General features: G+C 28.2%; 2 protein-coding genes across 2 annotated transcripts; both read left to right on the forward strand.

Annotated features, from left to right (window-relative positions):
• Positions 8–1,676, forward strand: LOC109354035. Its single transcript, XM_019596388.1, has 2 exons — positions 8–739; positions 823–1,676. The coding sequence occupies exons 1-2, from the start codon at positions 184–186 to the stop codon at positions 1,674–1,676; spliced, it is 1,410 nt and encodes a 469-aa protein (XP_019451933.1). The 5' UTR covers positions 8–183.
• Positions 7,237–11,025, forward strand: LOC109354036 (serine carboxypeptidase-like). The gene is made up of 8 exons (XM_019596389.1): positions 7,237–7,571; positions 8,183–8,351; positions 8,616–8,735; positions 8,823–8,966; positions 9,075–9,225; positions 9,326–9,414; positions 10,389–10,781; positions 10,867–11,025. Exons 1-8 carry the CDS (start codon positions 7,237–7,239, stop codon positions 10,957–10,959), a joined length of 1,494 nt encoding a protein of 497 aa, XP_019451934.1. The 3' UTR covers positions 10,960–11,025.

Raw genomic sequence — 24,658 nt, forward strand, 5'->3', positions numbered from 1 at the left:
TGTGTATCCACTATTGTTTCTCAAGATCACTCTAAACTAAACTCATCATTCATTTCAAACTGTATAATTAATTTGGTATCCGAAGATCCAGGTATACCAATTAAGGCACTTGTGAAAGAAATTGTAAGTCGTTTTGGATATACTGTAACTTATAGAAAAGCTTGGACTGCGAAGCAATTAGCCATGAGCAGAATTTATGGTGACTGGGAGGAATCATACAATGAGTTACCACGTTGGATGAACGCTGTCCAACATTTTGCCCCGGGTACAATTGTTCGTTATGAAGCATCTCGTAACTATGTAAATGGTGTTGAAGATCCAAATGCTTTCATTCTTGACAGGGTATTTTGGGCTTTTAAGCCATGCATTGAAGGGTTTGCATTTTGCAAACCAATTCTACAAGTAGATGGGACATTTTTGACCGGAAAATACACTGGAACGTTGCTCATAGCAAGTTCACAAGATGGTAACAGACGTATCTTTCCAGTTGCATTTGCCATTGTTGAAGGAGAAACAAAGGAAGCATGGGAGTGGTTTTTTTACAACCTTCGAACTTTGGTTACCCCACAACCAAACATCTGTATAATATCAGATAGAGGTACAGGGTTGTTGGGTGCACTTCGTACCGAGTTGCCTAGATGGTGTAATAGTAAATCAGTTTATTGTATTCGTCATCTTGCCAGCAATTTCAACAAGGAGTTTAAAGATTCCGATCTTAAAGAGAAAGTTATTCAAATGGGTATTACATTTTTCAAATCTTTCATGTTTGGTATATATTTATACATATATTTTAACTTAAATAATTAAATAATTTTTTTGTAGGATATGAGTTAATGCGACCACGTTTTGAGCGAATGCTTAGTGCATTGCGTGAAAAAAATGCAAGGGCAGCAGCATGGTTGGACCATATCCCTAAAGAGAAATGGGCTCAGTGTTACGATGAAGGGAGTCGTTACGGCCATATGACTACCAACCTTGCAGAATGCATTAATGGTGTTTTGAAAGGTTCTAGAGCTCTCCCCATCACTGCCATTGTCCGAACAACATATTACAGACTTAATTCATGGTTTGTTGATCATAGAGATGAAGCTATTAATATGATTAAGGCAGGACATACATACTGCGAAGAGTTGACAAATGTGATTAAAGAAAATCAACGTCAATCTACATGTCAACTTGTGCGCAGTTTTTCAAGGGAGACGGGGGTAGCCGAGGTTGAAGTTGCTTCTAGATCAGCTGCTAGACATTCTAGAGTCTATACAGTGAAACTAGCCGAAAATTGGTGTGATTGTGGAGAGTTTCAATCATTGAGATTGCCATGCTCTCATGCAATTGCTACTTGTTCAACACTAAATTTAGATTGTGGACAATTTATTTCACCAATTTATCGATTAGATAATATTTTGAAGGTCTATGGGATTCACTTTCAGCCAATCGGTAATGAAGAATATTGGCCTCCTTATTCAGGACCCTCATTCATTCCTAATCCTGTTATGCGTAGGAAGAGAACTGGAAGACCAAAAACGAAACGGATACATAATGAAATGGATGAAGTTCAATCTCAACGGATTAAAAAATGTGGATGGTGTAGGACTGAAGGACATAACAGAAAGAATTGTCCATTCCGAATGAGGGAAGTCGGTGAGAGTTCTAGGCAACCCGGTAATAATGAGTAGTTAATATAATATTATGAATATGTTTTAAGTCATTGTGTACGATGTGTTTTAAATTAATATGTATGAATCTGTTTGAAATCAATGTCTATGAATCTCAATAAATAACCTTATTTTACATCATACAAAATAAAAATATAGTATAAATCAAAAACCCTAATATTACAAAACTCATGCAACAAAAAACTCATCTAAAATTCCAAAAAACCTTCACCATTTTAGGTTTCAAAGTGATACATGCAACTGAATGAATAATCTTAGTTTACATCATACAAAATAAAAAATATAATACAAATAATAATCTATAATTTTGATATAACTCATACAACTCAAAAACCAGAACAAAATTCTTAAAAACCATATAGGAAGGGATCTCGTGCATGGGGTGCACGAGATTTGGAGAGAGAAAATTCAAACTCGTGTACCCCATACACGAGTTTGGTAGAGCAAACACTGTTCCCCAGGAATCGTGTACCCTATACACGATTTTAATAAAAAGTATACTAGTTTCGTAATATTTTAAAAAGTTATACCAGAGTGGTAATAAGGCAGTCAAACTATACTAGAAATGTAACTTTTCCAATTCAGCATATATAGCATGTTGCACATAAAGATAATTTGCAAAACCATAAATGAATCTACCAATTGAGTCCCTGAATACCCCTAGGTGACTTGCAAAGCTTGGAAAGAATATTGAAATACCTAACAATTTGTTATTCCATTAAACCCCTAGAAGCCACTACACCTTAGGCATGATTGTCAGATAATGATGTCTCCCTTTTAATTTTAGAGATGGCTTGCCTTGGAGTGATGTTTTTATCCTCAAATCTATTTCGATTTCTACAAAACCAGATTGTGTTGATGACATGAACTACACAGGCTAAAAGCATTTCTCTGAGTTGACTGCCTTGAATAGAAGCACAGTCCTGAATAACTGAATTAATAGAATAAGTGTTCATCTGAAGTGAGAATGAAATTTTAATCCAATTTCAAATGATTTTGGAGACAGGGTAGTGTAAGAAAATATGATTTTCAGTTTCTGCATTTTGATAACACATATTGCATTTGGAAGCTATCATACAACCTATTTTTTTGGAGATTTTTGTCTGTTGATATTTTCTTGTGAAACAATCTCCAAATTGTGAATGATTTTGAAGGAGGAATAACTAAGGACCATATATGCTTGCACCAAGATAGCTTAGATCCAACCTTGTGCACAAAAGCAAGAGAATCCTTAGATGTCAAAAATCCATTAATTATTAACTTCCATGCCAATTTGTCATGATCATTGTTTCTCTTATAGCATGCCAAGGCTTGAGAAACTGGAGTGAATTTCCTATTCAACTCTCCTTGAATAATCGTTTTGGAGGTAATTGTGAAATTTGCAACTGTGCCTTGAAGTTGAGGATGAATTTCCAAGGGTATATTAAGCCAAATCATTTATACACATATTTTTTTTTTGAAAAATAAACTTAAAAACCCATTACAATGTGACTATCTTTCTAACCCTTCTTCAACACTTCATGGCACATGCTTCCAAGGCATACTTAGAATACACATTTTGGTTCCTAACACTCGTGTGTAATCTCAGTGACATTTGTGTAATCTTGGAGTATTGTCTGAAAATAGGATTTGGTGGAAAAATATAAACTTGTGTCATTTATTTATATTTGCGGTTGTTAAGTGATACTTTTGGATTGATATATGTTTTGTAATTTAGACTTTGAATTTGTTAAAGACTTAAAGTTGTTTGTTTATATGAATTTTGATTAGATTATAAATATAGATTATAAATTTGAGTATCTACCTATTTGGATTTTTTTTGTTATAGGTTTATATATGTATAAATATAAGTATTGTATGTCTGGTTTAACCGGCATGCGGTTTAATTACTGAACCACCGGTTGAACCACTGTACCACTATATCAGTACTTTGATCGATTTGATAACTGGTACGGTTTTAACAACACTGGTTTAAACTAGTTAAACATTATACATGACCTCTTCCAGTTTGATATTAGCTCGGGTTTCATAACATTGAATTGTGTATCTTCATTATTAGGCGAGGGACGGTGGTTGGATAACATCCCTTATAATGACAATTCTAGCTAGAATTCGAAATGTTTTACCTAACATATATTTTAGTTTTTTTCTACTACCAAGGATGTTTCTTCATCTTTTTTAGCAATAACTATTCTCTTTTGGGTTTATGACTTCTCCTCTTAACAAATGTCACTCTTAGGAATCAAATTCTTAACATTAAAGATTCAATAAAGCTCTGCACCACTACACCAACACATTGTTGATACATATATTTTAGGTTTACAGAGTCGTTTAAAAAAACTACTATTACAAAAAAATAAATATAAGTCTTTAAAAAATGTAATTATGGTATTCATTTAAAATGTAATGATGGATAAATAGGTAAAATGTATTTAAAATGACGAGATAAATATTAATGGAAATTCAAACTTAAATGATAATAATCAAAGGTGTTATAATGAAATATAATAGTTCAATCAATAGTTTAGTAATCAAAATCATATACATGTGAAATTGAATATATGCATATATTACATTAACATTTATGTTAAAAACTAATTAATAAATAATGTGATAAGTATTTGTAGGGTTGAAATCTTCTCGGATATTAATACATATTTTGACATTAGCACTAAAAAAATAATGGCATAAATTTTTATTATTTTAAAAATAACTAAAAATGCATAAAATCACATTTCATGGAAACTAATTACAAAAAAAGAAGTATAATATTTATGGAAACTAATTACAAAAAAAGTGTAATGTTTATGTATGATAAGTGCTAAGAATTATATATTCTATTTGTATTACTTTTTTTAAGATTCAATGATGATTAAAAATGAATAGTAGATGATTGACTAACTATATATAAAATTCTTATACTATTAGCACATACATTCCTTTCTCATTACAAAAATTCATAAATTTTGGGAAGTTTTTATTTCAATCACGTTTGGCATTAAATCTCTAGATGCTTTTAAGTGGTTATTGAAAAGTATTGAATTTTCCTTTGTATTTTTTTGGCAAACAAGCTAGACAAATTGAATCATAACAATGGATGAGTGGTGACTAGGCTCCACCCTATATGCTCATCTCGTTTGGTTTAATTATGATTGGATTTAAATCTAGTCCAAATTTATTAGGTTTATGGTCGAGTTAAGTTTAAAAATTAGACTAATTCAATATTTAAGGTCGAGTAAGGGACAAACGTGACTCCACCTGACTCATCTCATGATCACTCATTCTTCATCTTTATAGACGTGTCTATTCAATTATATACAAAATAATGACATCTCCTTCGTGGAAACTATCATTACATCGCGAGATGCAATTTAGTGAACAAGCAAAGAGTGAAAATATGACATAAAATACATTTAGTGAACAAGACAAAGTTAAAAGATTATTTTGAAAAGGAGTTTAGTTTCCCATAATAAAATACATAGAACAAAAATAATAATATTATAACTTAATTGATAGTTATTTAGATGTGTACAACAATAATGATAAGAAATAAAATGTATTTTCACATAAAGAAAATACACATATTACAAATAATAATAATATAACTTAATCAATAATTTGATGTGTATAACAATGGCGAGGGAAAACAAAATGCATGTAAAAAAAATTGAATGTATGATATCAAGCAGGTTTAGTGAGCATGCAAAGAGTTAACCGTTAATTTTTAAAAAAATTATGATATCTATTAAGGGAAATGTCTAAACATGAGTTATCTTTAACAATACATGTTTACTTGGTTATAGAGAACGATGTCTTTGAGTAACATGAGTAGTTAAAGAATAAAGGAAGAAAAATGGTCCAGATAGAAAGGAAGAGATAAATTATGCATATATATTTTTAAGAGGAAAGGAAGAGAGATGGTCCCGAGTTGTGAATAGAGAAATAAAGAGTAAGAATAATTTCGATAAGAATAAATGATGGATAATTTTTTTTGTTGGTATTTTGAATGCCCAAATATAATTTTGCAAAATTAATTTTTGAAGGACATAAATACCCCTTCAATTTAAATGTCTATAAAAATGGAGATATGCGTTGTTATAATATTACTACCCAATTTCATTAATAGTAAATTACTATAATTATTATATTGAGATGAAGTTAATATTTATTACATTTTCAATGTAATTACATAAATCACATTGTCAAAACACAAATTAATGAAAAGAATAATATAATTAGAATTTAGTTTAAAATTAGAAATACAACAATAGTAATATATAATAAAATTTAAACTAAATGATAATAATTTAGTGGTTGAAATTAAAATAAAATAGATATGTACACCAATTTCATTAATGATTAAAGTAAGGAATAATAAGAAAAAATATTTCAAGGAAAATAATTAAAAAATTCACAAATTTTTGGAAGTTTTGCACTTGATGCTATTAAAGTGTTTCTTGGAAAGTATTTAATTTTCCTTTGTATTTTTTCGGCAAATAAGGAAAATTGAATATGACTTCCAAAATATAGAAAATAAAAAAAATTATTACGGAGGAAAATATATCCACTAACAATATATGAGTTTTATACTTTATTATTTCATTATCCACTATTTAAATTTAATATTATTGAATTCTGAAAATAAATGATTAAAATAAATGGTAGAAGATATAGTAATTAATATAAATTTTGATACAAACAATCCATTATTCATTTGTTAAATGGTTGACATGAAAGCAATGATCACTTTTGGAAGTGTACGTTTGACATAAATTATGTTTTTATTTTCAATTTCTAAACTATGAGATTATAAAATATGATATTATAATATGTTTATGTTTGGGTACCTTAGCTGAAAATTGAAATAAACTAATCTGTTTTATTTAGGTAATATAGAAAAATTATTTTTCATATAGTAAATTACAAAATATGGTATGATGTTATTTGTTTATATTATTGAATATTTTGGTTGTTTTTTATACTATTTTAAATATACATTTTTTAATATTTATCAGCATATATATTTTTACTATAAATTTTTAATATTGTATAACAAATACTAAAAAATATAAAATTAATATCAATATTAAAAAACAACATGACAAACAAATAAATAGAAATTTTTAAATTTAAATTACAAGTTCACAAAATAAATAATACACACATGGAAAGTTATGAAGTTTGGTAGTGATGATGTGAAAAATTATAGAGTTATAAAGAAAAATAAAGTTACAATAAAATAAAATGAGAAATGAAAATATTAAAAAAAATTACCAAATATAAAATAACCATGACTTCGGAATTTCTACTTTAGCTTATTTTTTCCAAAAAAAAAGGGAGTTTATAATTTCATCTTAATTTTAAACATACATAATTATAATTAATAAACAAAATCTCGAAAATTTAACTCTAACAAAACATATAATTAACAGAAAAGTCAAACAGAGAATCTACTAATAGCGGGAAAAAGCGTTTACTGCATTTTCCCATAACAGTCTTAGTCAACCACCACACTATAAATTGATAACCATTGCTACCTTATTCTACAATTGTGAGCAACATGACATCTCTATCTCTTGTCAAAATCTCTTTCGCTCTTTCATTGTTCTTCTTCGTTTTACCTTCATCGTCTTCTTCAAGACTATCTTTTACAACAATCAAAAACCATCAACAATCTCTAACAACTTCCTATCCCCAATCACAAGCAGAAAGACTCATAAGAAGCTTTAACCTGTTCCCAGAAGATCTGGTTAACATGATAGACAATGAACCTGGTTTTACCCCTGGAACTCTTGTGGAGAAGAATTTTTCATTTCTAGCTGCTTCTGGGCCTTCTGTTGAAGACCTAGGTCACCATGCTGGCTATTATTCGTTACCTCACACCAAAGCCGCAAGGTAATTACTATACTACTTAAACTTATAATAATCAGGTCCCATTGGAAGTTCCTAAGGTAGTTGTTTTGTGATTTCAAAGGGTTATTTGCATTACATACTTTTATATATCAGGAGTAAAGAAGTCATGAATGAAATATTAAGTAGTCATAAAGAATACAGTATTAATAAGAAGGATAAATATTTAACATATAATGATAAAGTCAAACAATTATTGAACCGTTCTATTTTTTTAATATAATAAGCTATTGTATTTGTCTTCTATCAACATTTTTTAAGGAACCACATACATTATGGAACCACAAATATGAATATTGTCATACAATTAACATGTCAGTCTACACCTCATATGCATAATATCATTATATAATCTATTTTTGTTAAAGATCATTATATAATGTATAACACAAATAATATTATAATTTCTTAAGATCATATCATTGTCTTCAAATCTCAGTAATGCTTAATATATATAATGTAATAGGCATTATTGTATATTATTGGATTGGATAGTTAAATTATGATAAATTTGAGATTATTATTTTAATTTAGTAATAATTATGTGCTAAAATGATATTTAAATTTGAATTGTTATGTTTTCTCAACGAGTTCAGGATGTTCTACTTTTTCTTTGAATCTCGGACTAGCAAAGACGACCCAATTGTTATATGGTTAACTGGAGGACCAGGTTGTAGCAGTGCAATAGCAATGTTCTATGAAAATGGCCCTTTTAAACTTGCAAATAACACATCTCTTGTGTGGAATGATTATGGTTGGGACAAGGTGACAATCTACATCCCATGTCTAACTATCACCTTCGTTTCTCACTATTGAACCCCATTTACAAAAAAAAACTAATACTTCTGTGCTAATAATTTGTTTAATTTAGTGTTTCTTCCCAACTAAAATGTTGTCTATATTTTATCTTATTCACACTAAACAAAAGTGATTGATCAAGCTAAAGAATTAAGATATATAGTACACCAACTATTAGACCTACTTTTTTTATGGTATCATACTGAACTAATTTACTAAAAAAAATTGTAGGCTTCAAATATTTTGTTTATAGACCAACCCACAGGAACAGGTTTCAGCTATTCAAGTGATATAGATGACATTCGACATAATGAAACGGGTGTTAGCAATGATTTGTATGATTTCTTGCAGGTAATGTAGAATTCTTCATTTATTTAGTTTTTTTTCTAAGATGCCATTTTTTATCTATCATATTCACTTAATTTACTATAATGATAGGCATTTTTCAAGAAGCATCCTCAATTCAGTAAGAATGACTTTTATATTACTGGAGAATCATATGCTGGACACTACATTCCAGCTCTTGCATCAAGAGTACACAAAGGAAATAATGCTAAAGAAGGAATTCCCATAAATCTCAAGGTCTTACTCCATTTCTTATAATGTATAATATTTTATGACTACAAAGTGTTAAACTGTTTTTCTGTCATGCTTGTATTGATTTCATTGATCCCACATGATTAATAACAGGGTTTTGCAATTGGTAATGGATTAACTAATCCTGGAATTCAGTACCCAGCGTTCACTGACTATGCAGTAGATAAAGGATTAATTACAAAGGAAGATCAAAATAGGATCAACATGCTTATCCCAGATTGTGAGCAGGCCACAAAATCTTGTCGTATGACACACATTTCCCCTTTTCTAAACCTATTTATTGAACTTATTTTGATTATTTCCCTTTGCGTTACTCGCTGGCATTCTTGTGATTTATTTATCAGAAACTAATGGTGAGGATAGTTGTTTACAAGCATATAAAGCATGCCTGACCATATTCGAGGATATCTTGTCCATTACTGGTAACATTAATGTAAGAAATCTTTTTTAACAACTAATCCTACTATACATCTATGTATTTAGTAGTTTTATTTATGAGTGGCAAATAAATAAATTTAAATTTGAATCATAGTAGATGAATGAAAATTTATTTATAAATCACTAAAAATCTACTTAAATCATATTTTAAATTATTCAATTCATCAATATTCAAACTTAATTGATGGATTACAATTTATCTGTAACTCTATTTTTATGGATTTGGATGGATGAATATTTAATTCATATGACATTTTTTATTAGAACTACAAACATTTTTAACAAAAACATTATTTTAAAAATTACTTTTTCAATAAAACATTTTTAAAATCACATTTTAGAAAAAATCACTTTTAAAATCATTTAAAATAATCACTTTTAAAAATCTCTTTTTAAAGTGCTTTTTAAAAATGCATTTTTGAACTTTTAAAAAAAATCAACTTTCTATGAACAACGTTTAAAGTTCGTGTAAAAATTTAATAAATAGTTACACATGTTTTACACTTATGAATACATTTTTATTATTAACTCTTAAAAAAAATGTTTCCATATAATATTATACAAACATCATGTTTAAGGTTTTACCGGTAAAGTTTTTAATAAATATATATAAATATTAAATGAGTTAGAACAAACTTTTAATATTAATTATATTCACATGTCCTACAATTTAAAGTGATCCAATGAAAAATAATATAATGAAGTAAGAATTGACATGGTAAATCAAATTGAAAAACAAAGAATATCATTTTTAAATGTTTGTTTTTTGGATAGATATGAATTGGATATCCATCAATATGAATATATCCATTAGACATCCATTATTAAAATTATCAATTGAGTCATATACATTAGTTTTACTGAAGAAATTAAATGAATTTAATTTTCCTAGATTTGGATAAACTATAAATAGTTTTGTCGGCTCTTTTAATTTACTTACAGTACTTTCTGCTTATATGAAAACTGCAGTATTATGATGTTAGAAAGCAATGTGAAGGATCATTATGTTATGACTTCTCAAATGCGGTGAGCTTTTTGAACGATGAGACAGTGAAGGCTGCTTTAGGTGTGAAGAACTTGAAGTTTGTTTCATGCAGTGAGACAGTGTACAGTGCTATGCTTAATGATTGGATGAAAAACTTAGAAGTTGATATTCCTACTCTTCTTGAGGATGGGATAAAGATGCTTGTGTATGCTGGTGAAGAAGATCTTATATGCAATTGGCTTGGTAATTCAAGGTGGGTTCATGCTATGGAGTGGTCAGGTCAAAAGGGGTTTGAGTCAGCTACTACAGTCAAATTTGTAGTTGATGGTGCTGCAGCTGGAGATTTGACAAGCCATGGACCTCTAACTTTCTTGAAGGTTTCTGTATAGTGGTGTATTCTTGAATTTGACATTGTTAATTTGGTGTTTTTCTAACTTTATTTTTGTGATTATGTAATAATAGGTTTATAAAGCTGGGCACGTGGTCCCAATGGATCAACCAAAAGCTGCACTTCAAATGCTGAAAAATTGGATGGGAGGCAAACTTGCTGCTTAGTCCAAGAGATTAATGTCTCTCTTGATTCCTGCACTCTAATCAATGTCATGTTTTCCTGTGTTTTATGCAATTAATTTGGACGGAGCAATAAAAATATATTTATTATATTTCTGAACATGTTATTTTTTCAAGTTCATTTATGCTTTTAAAAAATATTTGAACTAAAATATTTAATCTCCCTACAAATTTTCCTAAACTATATATAATAAAATAATGTGCCAGTTTATTCTCATGTATAGGAATTGTTTCTTTATTATAGTTTAGAAGATTTTGTAAAAGAATATATTTATTAATCTTATGTAAGACATGCAATTACAAATTTGAAAGAGGTTCATCACGTCCGTATTTGAAGACAAATTATTTGAGGCTGTTGTTTTGCTCAGAACATGGCAGAAATTTGTGCTGAATAAAGCCCGAGATGCCTAAATGTACTGAAAAAAATAATATCACAAAAATGCTTATCCATTCCAATGTGATTTCTCGTAATCCTAAAAAAAATAATTAATTTCTTTTTTAATCAATTTGATCATACTACTATTAAGATATTTTAGGATGAAACATTGCAATGAATAATAAATTGTTTTATCTCATTCTAACCTACCCCTACCCCTAATTAGGACAAAAGAAAATTTTGAGCGCAAGATGTTCCATTCCCCCTTAACTTATATCCTCTAACAAGATAAGCTTACATGTTTTATTATTTCATTGTAATTAGTTTAATAAAAAACACATTATTCCTATATTAGTTATAATACTATAAGTTTTTATATAAAATACCATTATTTAATTTTGATATGACCACCTTATCTTTAATATTTCAATCTATTATTTTAATAAGAAAAGAAAGAGACGTTCAAATTAGGACATTCTAAATTTATGACAAATGTATAAAGTAGAAGTTTTTTTTTGTAAAATTTATGAGTTGACCATCTTTATTTGTGATAAGTGTTCAAAGAAGAGAAGATTTTTGATAAATGATTACTTTAAAATTCTAAAAGTATCTTCTTCTTTACTTCTTAACCTTCTTCCAACTCAAACTACACATTATTTCTCATTTTTTTCCAAATTTTGTTTAACAAATCTTCTTCTTCAACCTAACTCAACTCACATGTATCATCTTCTTTTCTTTTCATTTTTACTTCACCATTTTCAAATACCAAACCAACTCACATGTATGATTTTTTGATCTTTTTATTTTTACTTCATTCTTTTCATAACTAAATTTGTGCATTCTATTAGTATATGTCAACATATTCGTAGTTATTATTTGGAAACATTTTTTCATGTTTACTTCATCATTCTCATAACTATTTCTCATTTTTTTGTTCAATAAATCTACCATTTATGCTAACTCACATGTATGATTTTTTTCATTTTTACTTTATCATTTTCATAAATAAATTCGTGATTTCTATTGGTATATGACAACATATTGGTACTTACTGCTCAATATTTAGTACTATTCTTTTCATTTTTATTTCATCCTTCTCAGAATTATTTTATTCAACAAATCTATCATCTTCAAATGTCAAACCAACTCACATGTATGATTTTATGCTCTTTTAATTCATACTTCATCATTCTCATAACTAAATTCGTACATTCTATTAATATATGTCAACATATTGGTAGTTACTATTTAGGAGTATTTTTTTATTTCATCATTCTCATAACTATTTCTCATTTTTTATCAATTTCGGTGGAAAAGTTAGAAATAATAGTGATACTAAAGAATCATGTTCCAATGTTATATTGGAAATAGTTTATAATATTTATTGTGTCATGCATGCCTATGGTGATAAACACATGTGTTGTCTTTATATTATATTGATCCTACGTTGTATTTTCTTTTCTTCAGTTCTATTTTTATTTCCTCAGTCCTTACACAAATCACGGTGTAACACATATATATATATATATATATATATATATAGTGTGGTTGGAGCAGTGTATATATATATATATATATATATATATATATATATATTATGGAAAGTTCTGTATATATTTATTGTTGTTATTAAGAGGGAAATATGTCAGATCGCCTATCAGGGGCCTATTACCTGACCTATAATAGGTTAGGTCAGGCCAGACTTTTTTCACGAACAGGCCAGACTCAGACTTTCTAATAAGCTTATTTAGCTTAACAGGTCAGACTTTAGGCCACCTAAAAGCCCTATTAAGTCTAACATGCCGACCTATATTACATAAGACTGTTGAAATTATATTATTTTAATATAAGTAATATTATTATATATGTAATATTAATATAAAAATGTAATTTAATTATTAGAATTAGATGAACCTAAATAAAAATAAGTCTATAAGTCCATTAAAATGTAGACATGTAGCCTATTTCATGAGCATATGGTATAATAGGCCTTTAAACAGACTAATAAGTCATGTCAGGTCAGGCTCTTAAACAGGTCAGACTTATGCTTTGAAAAAAAATTAAACAGACTAAGAGGTCAGACTCAGGCTCCTATATGCTATATAGGTTGAGTTTATTTAAGGCAAAATCTGGTCTGACTTATTTCCACCCTTGGTTGTCATGCCTTTATTCATTCCTTTACTTTCTATTCTCTTTCTTTCGTTGGTACATACTCTAATTTGATAAATATCTTACTATGGTTGATCACTCTAATTTACACATCAATCTAAACCCGATAATTTGGCGGATGGAGAAATTTAATAAGGATAAATAAATGTTTTAGATTGCTTTATATTATCTAATACGAAAATGTACATGTTAGAAGAAAAAAAAAAGCCTTTTTATATATGATAATTTATTTCATCTTTTATTTAAAATATCTCATACCACATTTGTTATATTCTTACATATCGTCTTATTTCCATTTTAATGCATTTGATGTTTGTAACCGTTGTAAGAATATATTTATCTTTTTCATTTTGTGGAATATAACTTTAAGAGTTATATTCACATTCCAAGTGTAGAAGAATATTGTCGTTATTTTTATTATGTGTTTATCTTTATTCATTTTCAACTTAAAAGTATTCTGAATTTTGTGCAATGTAGATTTGTGTCATTTCTATGGTGAAAATGGTTGCTTAACTTAAAGCTTGTGCATCTACGCAGTTACTTAACTATTCCATTTTCTAACAATTAAACAATTGTTCTCATAATTAATTTGTGATTTGATCGATGATTATGTTTTGTGATTAAATTAGCAATTTATCTATACTAATGTTATTTTTATTTTACAATCATTTATTCTTCTACCGTATTTATAGTTTAAGAAAAAATCATATCTCGATTCAATTCGATTTGATTATAATAATAATCAAATCATTTGATTTATATTTTATTTAAATTATTTATGATTCCTTAATTTTATGCAGTGCTCATTATGAATATAATTTTTTATGATTATAACTAATAAATTTGTGGAATATTAATAATTAATTTCATTTATATTTTATTTTGATTGAACCCCTTAAATAATATAAGACATGATTTATAATGCATGAAAAATAGAATAGTTTGAATTTTTTAGATCAGTTCAAAAAATGGAATATAAATTTGCAGAATTATAAGTAATAAATTTACGGAATATTAATTGAATTTTATCAACTCATTTTGTCTTTTGTAAAAGTGCAAAATGTCAAGGATAGCACTAGCAATGTTTTGCCTATGTTTTGATGAATATAATGTTCTATTAAAGCTTGAAGATGACTCAACAATCAACATGCCTAGAGCTCATTAATCATATCTAGACTAGGATATAAATAGAGTCATTATTCTAAGTAGTTTGGGATGTGTGCCGTAATAAGTGAGTATAGGTGAGGTGAACATAGGTGCAAGTCTCTCAAGCTATTATAATTGTCATATCATATCCATGAGACATATCATCTAGTTAATTGTATGGTCATGCATTAATCATACATGTCATATGTGCATATTAGACATAATATAATTGTTAAAACATGTATAGGAGTTAAGCATAACATATGAGAAGTTTACCTTTTGAACCACACATCTTAATATGATAGTTAATCGATTAACGTGGTGACTTAATTGATTAACTCAACTGTTTTTTGTTATATCAGTGTTTCTATTACAACTAGTTTTTGTTTCAGTTCTGTTGCACTAGTTAATCGATTAACGGGTTGCCTTAATCGATTAACAGGTCTATTTTGTGTTATATTGATTTCTGTTTTAACCGTTTAACTGATTGCAACGAACCCAACTGTAAAAATTGCCTAGTATAAATTGAGGCAACTTTTAGAAAATTGTAGCATTGCATTCCATTGTATAGGATTGTTTTAGAGAGCATATTTCATTTTGCATTATGTTTTTGCAAGAGAGTTGCATGTGTGAGGAAAAGAGTTACCATGCTTAATTGAGTTTTGATTTGCATACTGTTTTTCACATTCTTATGCTTATCCTTATCTTGCTCACATGTTCATGCATTATTTGTAAAGATTGTTAGAGAGATATAATTGATTATTGTTTTTGATTAACTCGCATGTTCTTGATGGCTTGAGTGAATTGTGAGTGAGTTAGTCTTTAGGTCTTTTACTTATAATATTTCAAGCATTATTGTGCTTATAATACCTTGCTGTTTTAATCTGTTTTTTGTGTATTTTTTATTGATCTCTTGGTGTCGTGCCACCACAGAGATTTGGATTCTTCCCCGAGACTAGGAGGTCTTGATTTGAGAACAAGAATCTTGGTTGTGGCTGTTTCGCGAGAAAGGTTTTCTCAAGCAATAGGTAGAGTCAAACCAAGGGTTAGGTGTTTTAGATTTCAAGAAAGAAGCGTCATATGTTCTTGTAAATTGAATTGGTGTGTGTGATCATACGTATATTCAATCTTGTGAAAAAGAAAATCTCTCAAGATCAGAAGAGGAGGCCTGAATGTAGTTTGCAGTGGACCGCAAACGAAACAGGATAAAAATTCATCTTAGCACGTTGTTCTCTCCTTAAATCTTTTTTACTTTTCTTGTTGTTTCAATTCGAGTTAATATATGATATTTTGCATAATTGTTCACTGCCATATGCTTATTAATATTGCTTAAAAATATATGTTTTATCTATATTCAATTGATTTTAAATAAATGTGCAATTTGCCTATCTGATCATTCTGTTTTGTGTATGTGTTAATCGATAAAGACAAGGTGTTAATCGATTAACTGGACTATTTCCAAAACTGGGTTTTGGTGCGAGAAGCAGTGATTGATAACCGCTACACCTATTCAACCTCCTTCTAGATGTTCCTAAGTCACTAGTACCTAACATTTTAAGAAGCCATATTCAGTGTAATGTATTAAATGTATATGACTATATGTGGGATGAAGTTAAATTCTTCCATTAATATTTGATGTCATTAATGTTTTATATTATTCTCAACAACCCTAATTCAATATTAGCAAATTGATTTTCTTTTTAATTTGTAAGTTTCAAGCAACCATTAATAAGTGTGAACACATAATTAAGATATTCATATTTGGCATCGTTGAGCTATAATTTGTCTTGATTCATTGAATTTCATAATATGTGTTATTCATTGAGAATATTACATAATTACTTTACCATTGAAAATTTAATGCACAATTACAATTATATGGACAAAGAAACAAAATACTTCTAAAAGCATTTTAAAACATTAAATGTAATATTTAGTAATTATAAATTTTAATATATCTTAAAACATTCTCAATTAATAGAATATAATAATTTTCTTAAACTTATAGAATGAATCCAAAAAATATTATATCTCAATAATGAAATGATGGTCACAAATTATTGGGGAGAAAAATTTACCTATAATTAATATTTTGATATAATATTTATTCTCTTGAAATTATGATTCTTTTATATAAGTACATTCACTCTCCATTATCATAGGATCCAATTTTGTTATCCCTTTTTAGAATACCTAAATAAACTAAATAATACACTAATTAATTTTATAAATAAAAAATACTAAAAATAAAAACATAAGATCACATATAATTAGAAATATAATTGTAGGAAGTTTTGATAAATAAAGTTATCTATTTATAATCTTATTTTTTTTCTCTTTATTTTATAAAATTCTAATTGATTAATGAATAGTATGAATAGATATTTGAGAGTGTTAATAATTATCTCACTTATTTAGGTTAACTAATAATTAATATGAATTTTCAAGGGGGCATGTAAAAATTAATTGGAGGTAGAATGATCTTAAAAATATGTTTGCATTTTTTTTTTTGTAGAAAACGTGTCATTTTATCTTTTCATGCAAAAGTTTTATAATCAAAAAAACAATATGGAGCGAGTATGAAGGCACATGTATACATATGAAATGAAACTATCTTCTTTCCATTCAGCCATGCTCGTAAAAAATCCAATATATTACAATTATTTCACCCTTGACACATCAAAGAATAAATAAGAAATTTACAATATTACCAACCATAAATCATAAAAAATATTATTTATATTCTATAATCTATCCAAGCTGCATAAATATTATTCTCATAAACCTTCTATATTTCTTTCATAATATAAGTCATATTGTGTATGCATAAAAAAATGGAATTTTATATACCTTCTATGTTAAACCATTATCTTATTAAGAAGAAGAAGTCACCTTCCAGACTTTCACTAACTAGGTGGCAACAAATTAATTATATTCAAGTTTATTATATAACAATGTAAAGGTATTCAATAATTTTTTAAACCTAAATGGAATTGGTGAAGAAGGAAAATAAGTAGGAGACACAGACTCAAAATATTGGTGTATGAAATAACCATTTTAATAGTTTTAAGATCATATATAGAAGATTTTTTGGGCATAGTAACTTCCTTTTGGTTATTATCAAAATGATCTTAATGCCTAATGATGGCTTACAAAATAAGGTTGTTCATATAAAATAATTTTTTTCAATTATATTCTCAAATTCTCTGCACTTGCCATAACAAAGTTAAATAACCCATATAAACCTACTTGTCCACATAAAAATTATATAGATCTATATCTTGAAATATAATAATGGTGTACATTAGTAGTGGGATGTGAAATCCAAAATACTACAACAAATTTGTCATCATTTATATGTTATAAGTATTTATGTGCATATTATTGAACTAACATGTTAGATTTTGTAGTATGTACATATTGTTCATGTAAAATAACATTAAGTTCTTATGAATTGAACCATTGAAGGTAAAGAACTAATCTCTTGTGGGGGTGTGACTGTCCCTCCCAACAAGTGTCATTTTCATGAATCGAATCATTGATCTTTTGGTTATTCTGAGGATATTGCGGGACATTATACTATTAGACTGACGTTTGCTGGTAGATTTCTCATCATATATTCAACTGGAATAAGCTTCTCAAGAATAATATTGTCTCAAAAGTGAGAGTGTATTTATGATCATTTTGTGGATAGAGATGTCTAAGCACTAGATGAAATCAAAGTTGGATATATTCACTTTAAAGATATGGAACAATGGTAAACTTCGAGGGCTTTTCGTGTGGACTTTGAGTTACTGGGTTTGTTGCCCACCTTACCTAAGACTAGCCTAACAAAGCTATAAAGCCCTATACTAATACTATCATTGGGTTCATGTGGATACTACTTATGTTGGAAAGAGTCAAGACATTTATTTTTTAACCTAGATTTTAGAATTTGGATCCGGTCCATTTAACACATTTCTTAGTGTCCTTTTCTTTTATTCCATTTATTTCTCTTTCCTCATTTCATCCTCACTCTTCTTCAAACTCCACAATCCTTTCAAACTACACTTTTTTCATCTGCCTCACTCAATCCATTTTTGTCCACGTCATTTTTACCTTAGTTTTAGCTTTCGAAAACTTATTATCGGAATGCATATCATCAATTTTAAAATGTATTCTGACGAACTTGGTTGGAAATAAATAAAAAGCACAATAATAGTATAAAATTAAAAAAAATTGTATTCCGATTGGAAGTAGGTATATTTCAAAAAAAAAATACATTCACCCCATATATCAAAAAATATATTTAGACCCAATTATTGAGACCCCTTGAATCTTCGCCTCAATGTTGTGAACAAAATATGAGTGATATTGTTCGAGTTGAAAAATGAATAATATTTAAAATATATGAATCCTGACATTCTCATTCAATAAGTTCTCTATGAATTTTTAATTTTGTTGACAAATTTGGGTAATGTCCAGTAAGGCTTTTAGAAATTGAAAACGAATATGTTTCTACTTATATAATGTTTTCATTTTATTTTTTGGAGGGGTCATTAAGTTCATACATGGCAAAATTTATTTAGTTTCATCGTAAAGGACTTGCTTTTTCTTAATAATATACTAGTATGAAAAATATTTATTTGGGAGACAACTCAGAAAATATTAGTCTTCCTTCCATCATTGCATAACAAAAAACAAAACTTTTAACATTGATAATGATACACATCATTCGAGCCCTAATAAATAATTAAAAAACTAACCACATTATTACTGCTAAAAAATTTAACTAGCAATTTTCTTTCAATATATAAGTTGTAGAAAGAAAAAAGAGTCAAACTGAAGGCCTAGTTAATCAATCAAAGTGGTTCAACTGACATAAAATAAGGCACAAAAAGACACATTGACAATGATGAAATTTGCAGGGCTTTTGGCAATAGCTGAAGAAGAGTGTCATGTCAATAAAATTAACGTGAGAGAGTAGAATAGCTACACCTACATATATAAATTGCTGGTAACTTATCAATCAAGGTAAAAAGACCATGAAATATAATTGCTGTCAAAGGTGTCAATAGCACCAAATCATTACCATTGCTTTGACTCTTGTATATGGTTGTTAGTGAGGGGTCGTTATTTTTAGGAGAAGGACAGTCTCTATGAAGATAATCTTATTTCAGTATACTTAATCAATAAAACTACATAAAATAATGTAAAAATATTAATTTATGTTATTATAATATATATTTTTATTTAAGTTAAATTTTTTAATTGAATGAGGATATCGAGTAGGACAAGAATGGGGACTGATGATCCCCATCCTTATTTTTACACCACTCAAATGGGTACCTTAGTTTCAAATTCAAAGTTGTGAACCAATCTTTACCAACCTTATCAAACTAATGGAAAATTGTAATCCAATATTAATTATAGTTTCTTTTTTTAATCTGTGTTACAAATTATATATAGCTAGTAAGGGAAACAAAAGAAAGGTCAATGTACTACTAAGTTGGAAATTAACACTCTGTTTTCAATTTTGTTATCTACGTGAGATTGACTGATTGTTTGATAATTGGTTTCCCTACCCATTCCCTAATAAGTCTCATTCGGTTGATATATAATTAAAATAAATATTTTTACGAAGAAGTAAGCTTAATCTTATTAAGTGAAACCAAATATATGAATGGAATAAGAAAATATGATATTATAACTTAGGTTTATTGATAAAATATTAATATGTAATTTTTTTTATTAATTTTGCTTCAAAGGTTTCTAATGATTTTATACATATATCTAAATCATTTAACTATTAGAAAATAAGTCTCACATTGTCTACCTCATTTTTTTGGGAATGGTTTAAATACATGTTAAGCTACTCATCATCTCATTGTCAATTGATTTTAAAATTGAACTTTAACATGATATCAAAATCAGAATTTAACTTCTTTTCAGTTTCGTAGCTAAAAAATACCCTTTACAATGTTACTATAACTTTCTGCCTGATAATCGTACAATCAAGAAGTTAATTATAAGGATAAATAAGAAATGATATTTAATTTGGAAAAACCTAAGCAATACAAATTATTATGGACACAAAGATAACTTATTAATTTACATAATTTTGTGGTGAGTGGATGAACTAGGATATCTCTGTCCGCCAAATCTCAGTTTAGGTAAGACCTCTTTGACTTTTCTCTCCATTCCTTTTCTTACTATTTCACTTTCAAAACTTTCTTTTTATTTTTCCAAATCAGACCCTTTTAAAAACAAACCTCTAGCTCTAGGCTCTGGACAAGACAACTTCTAAGGTTACATTATTACAATAATGCAAGTTTGGCTCATTTGTCAGTGCCACTAGGAATGCCATTTTCAATTTCCAAATAAAACAACAACTCAAGATGTTTAAGAACGAGATCAATCTGGCCCAGTAGTTATTTTGAAAGAATAATTCTAAACTCTCTACCTATTTTATTTTACAAATCTTCTTAAATGTTTTGACATTTCCAAATTATTTGGTGCATTTAATTCTTTATTTAATAATCACTTTTTTTAAGAGAGTTCATATGATCAAATCGTAGAAAGTTTTAGTAAAGCTCAACTTAATACTATGAATTTTGTTAATCCTAACTCTAGTGCTTAGAATAAAGAAATAAATATATCTTTGAATGGGGGAATAATGTATTTAATTATATATGCTAGGACTCTCCATCATTACTTCATCTATCAAGTATCTAGTGCTATATATATACACGCCATCTTTCATCATCCTTTGCTTCTGATATCAATTCAACTTAATTGTTTCACGAATTAAAATTTGACTCTAATATTTCATGCTGTTCATGCATCTGAGAATAATAATTTTGTACAATGGGAAAACAAAATTATTACATCTTGATTGTAAAAAACATTATTAATGGATTAGTGATCAACACCAAATAGGAAGGTACATAGAAAATGAATATTAAACACTGCTTTGTTTCATTTTCATTGTAATCATTTTGATGAATATTATTTTTAATTACAGGTGAAAACGATTACATGAAACCTAATCAAAACATTCAGCTTACCTTGATATGCGAACCGTTGAGAAAACAGTAAGCATGATTTGCTTTGTGAGAGTCAATTATGCTGATTACTATGACACTTGTCGTTCTAATTTGTTTATGATAGGATATTATGAATGATTAATTACTTTTTGGATAACCAGTGATTACTATGGCCCATTATGTTTTTCAATCCGAAGATTCTACAATTGGAAGGAAAAGTCAGAGCTAAGAGATTTTATTTGCCAAAAACAGTTATAAATATGAACACCCGAACCTTTTTCTATTTACTAGATGTTAAACACTTAAACTGTAGTTCTTATAATTAAATAATGTGGAGAACTATTGGATTTAGGGTCCATGCTAGCAGTACCAAGGTTGTTAATTTCGGACCACTCCTTAGAACAATATATACGCATTCTAAATGAACCAGTTCTAAATATTTAAAGCTCAGATTTTTGTCAGCAATATCTCATTCTCTGTATTTAGTTCAATGATATGGTAAAACCTCGGTTGATGCCACATTGTTCAAGACCTTAATAATATTAAATATATAAATAACTCTACTCTTGCCCTATATCCTGTCACCAGATTGATGCTGCTGCACTTTTGAACTGCACTTTTGAACTGCGCTTGTCACAACTTTATACAGCATCACATTATAACAAGGACTACTGAAATATTTTGGGTACTCAAGCAAGAGATTTACTCCAGTTCATAGCCCCCTAAACCCAAGTAGAGATACCTCTATATATGTTCTCCTCAATGAATTTATTATTATATTATATCGTTCTTGGTTCAACTTTCAGTTTCGAAAGCAGAAAAAGATATTGACTATATATCTTATCTGCAACCTTTTTTCTTCTATGTATCAGGATGTGCATGTAGTCGAAGAATAATTTACTATTTTATGCATAGTTATCATTGAAGTGAAATTTGTCTTTATTTATAAGTTTTTCTTAAACATTATAGATAGCAATGTCTATCAAAAAAGTATTTGTGATTTATAATATCATTCGATCAGAATATAGTTTGAAATAACAAAGTATTGTTCATATCTATTAATGACTGTTATTAAACATGATGGGTCATGTTAATTATATGTTGGAAACTTTAATGAATCAAATTATTGGTAGTTGCAATCAATAAGGATTGACTTAATAAGTTATTATGATGGGATGATTATTTTGGAATGGGAAAAATTTTATTTTCCATATGGAGATAATGATTGCCTTATAATTGTGTGATATTAATTAGTGAAGGCTTAATATCGTTACAGTGAACAAGCACTATATATAGTGAAAGATAAAGATGGATAGAGCTAAAAAGTGAGAACAAAATGCAGGCATTATGTGTAGGTAAGCTAATTACATAAAGAGATCGATGACTTTTATAAAAGCTACCATATCTTTCTAGATCTTTGCCTGCCAACGGCGAATATGATGACATTGTAAAGGGAAAAAATATATATTTATAATGAATTCTCCTAATAATCTTATATCTATGATAAAGTGATAAATGTTACAATATGATACTTAATTTATTAATGATTAGTTTATAAAGTAATATGTATCACTTTTATGGGTAAAGAGATTAGTAAGAAAAAATAGTAAAAGAATATAATTATTACTCTATTGTAAAAACTATTATATTGTACATGCATAGTAAATCATAAGTTAAATTTTAAAACCCCACAATGTTAATTTAATTTGGTGAGTAAGTATTTTTCATTAATAGAGAGATAAATATCATCCAATAATAAAAAATATAATATATAATAACATTTTTATCATTTTATGTACTTGAAATATATTTTTATCATTAAAAACATGAGAATAAATATACATTTATTTCTCAATTATTGGAGATGATATTTTTTCCGTATGTAACAACCTATTCGTTGTGGTATTCAATGATTAAGCAACTGCAACAGAGTTGATGTTAGAGGAAAAATGCAGCTCACCTTTTTTCTTTCTATTTTTATTTTGTTCATTGTATCTGATCAAAAAAACTTTGGACACAAAATTAAACATTATCGACCAGAAACCTGACTCAAACTCATTATTGCAAAAATATGTAGTTATATACTATCACACCCTGTACCCAGACTTGAAGAAGTTCTTTGCTTCGAAACTAACAGACAAAGAGAAAATGAAGAAAATACAATAAAATTCAGTGGATCAAGCATATTTAATTAGTAGCTTATCTTAACAATGTGAGATGCAGAGAAACTGCACCCCAAGTATAATTGTTACATTATTAATAACGTTAGCAATGACCTCACTGATTCATTGAATAAATTAAAGTATGGATCAGTACCGTATTTATTTAAAAGGGTTAATAAAAAGTAAAATTTCTATTGTATCATTCTTTTAATTTTTAATGCGGCTTCAGTGATATTCTTCTCGGGCATGGTGAAGACATTTTGAAGAGAACATTTTTCAATAGTACATATAAAAGCTTACGTAAATTGGGTCGGGGCTTATTATAGATTTTTATTTATTTTGTCGAGGCTCATTAGAGATTTTGGAGAGAAACATTTGCTGAAATTTAAGTGTAATTCATGTGACAAAGTTTGCTGAAATTTAAGTGTAATTCACGTGACAAAGTATATTAAATAGATAAAATTGTATCTTTACCATGTGTTTGGTGATTTTTAATTTTTTTGGAGAGAATAGGAAGAAAAATAATTTCATGTGTTAGATTTATTCAAGTGTGAAGTCCATATTGGATATGTGTGGAGGAGTGAAAGAGTTTATAAGTAAGAAAAGCTCATGAAACTAATGTCTTAAGGTTTTGGTCCAAGACGTAGTGTCTCAATTGTAACAATGGAACTCCCTGGTCGCAGTTTGTTAATCTTAATTTTGAGTTTTTTTTACTATTTAAAACCAACTTTGGGGGATTTTTAAGAAAAATGATTAAATATGTGCCGAGACTAAAATTGATCACTCTTGTTAAATCATAGGTACAT

Source organism: Lupinus angustifolius, chromosome LG08 (genome assembly GCF_001865875.1).
Source record: "Lupinus angustifolius cultivar Tanjil chromosome LG08, LupAngTanjil_v1.0, whole genome shotgun sequence".
Classification (NCBI taxonomy): Eukaryota; Viridiplantae; Streptophyta; class Magnoliopsida; order Fabales; family Fabaceae; genus Lupinus; species Lupinus angustifolius.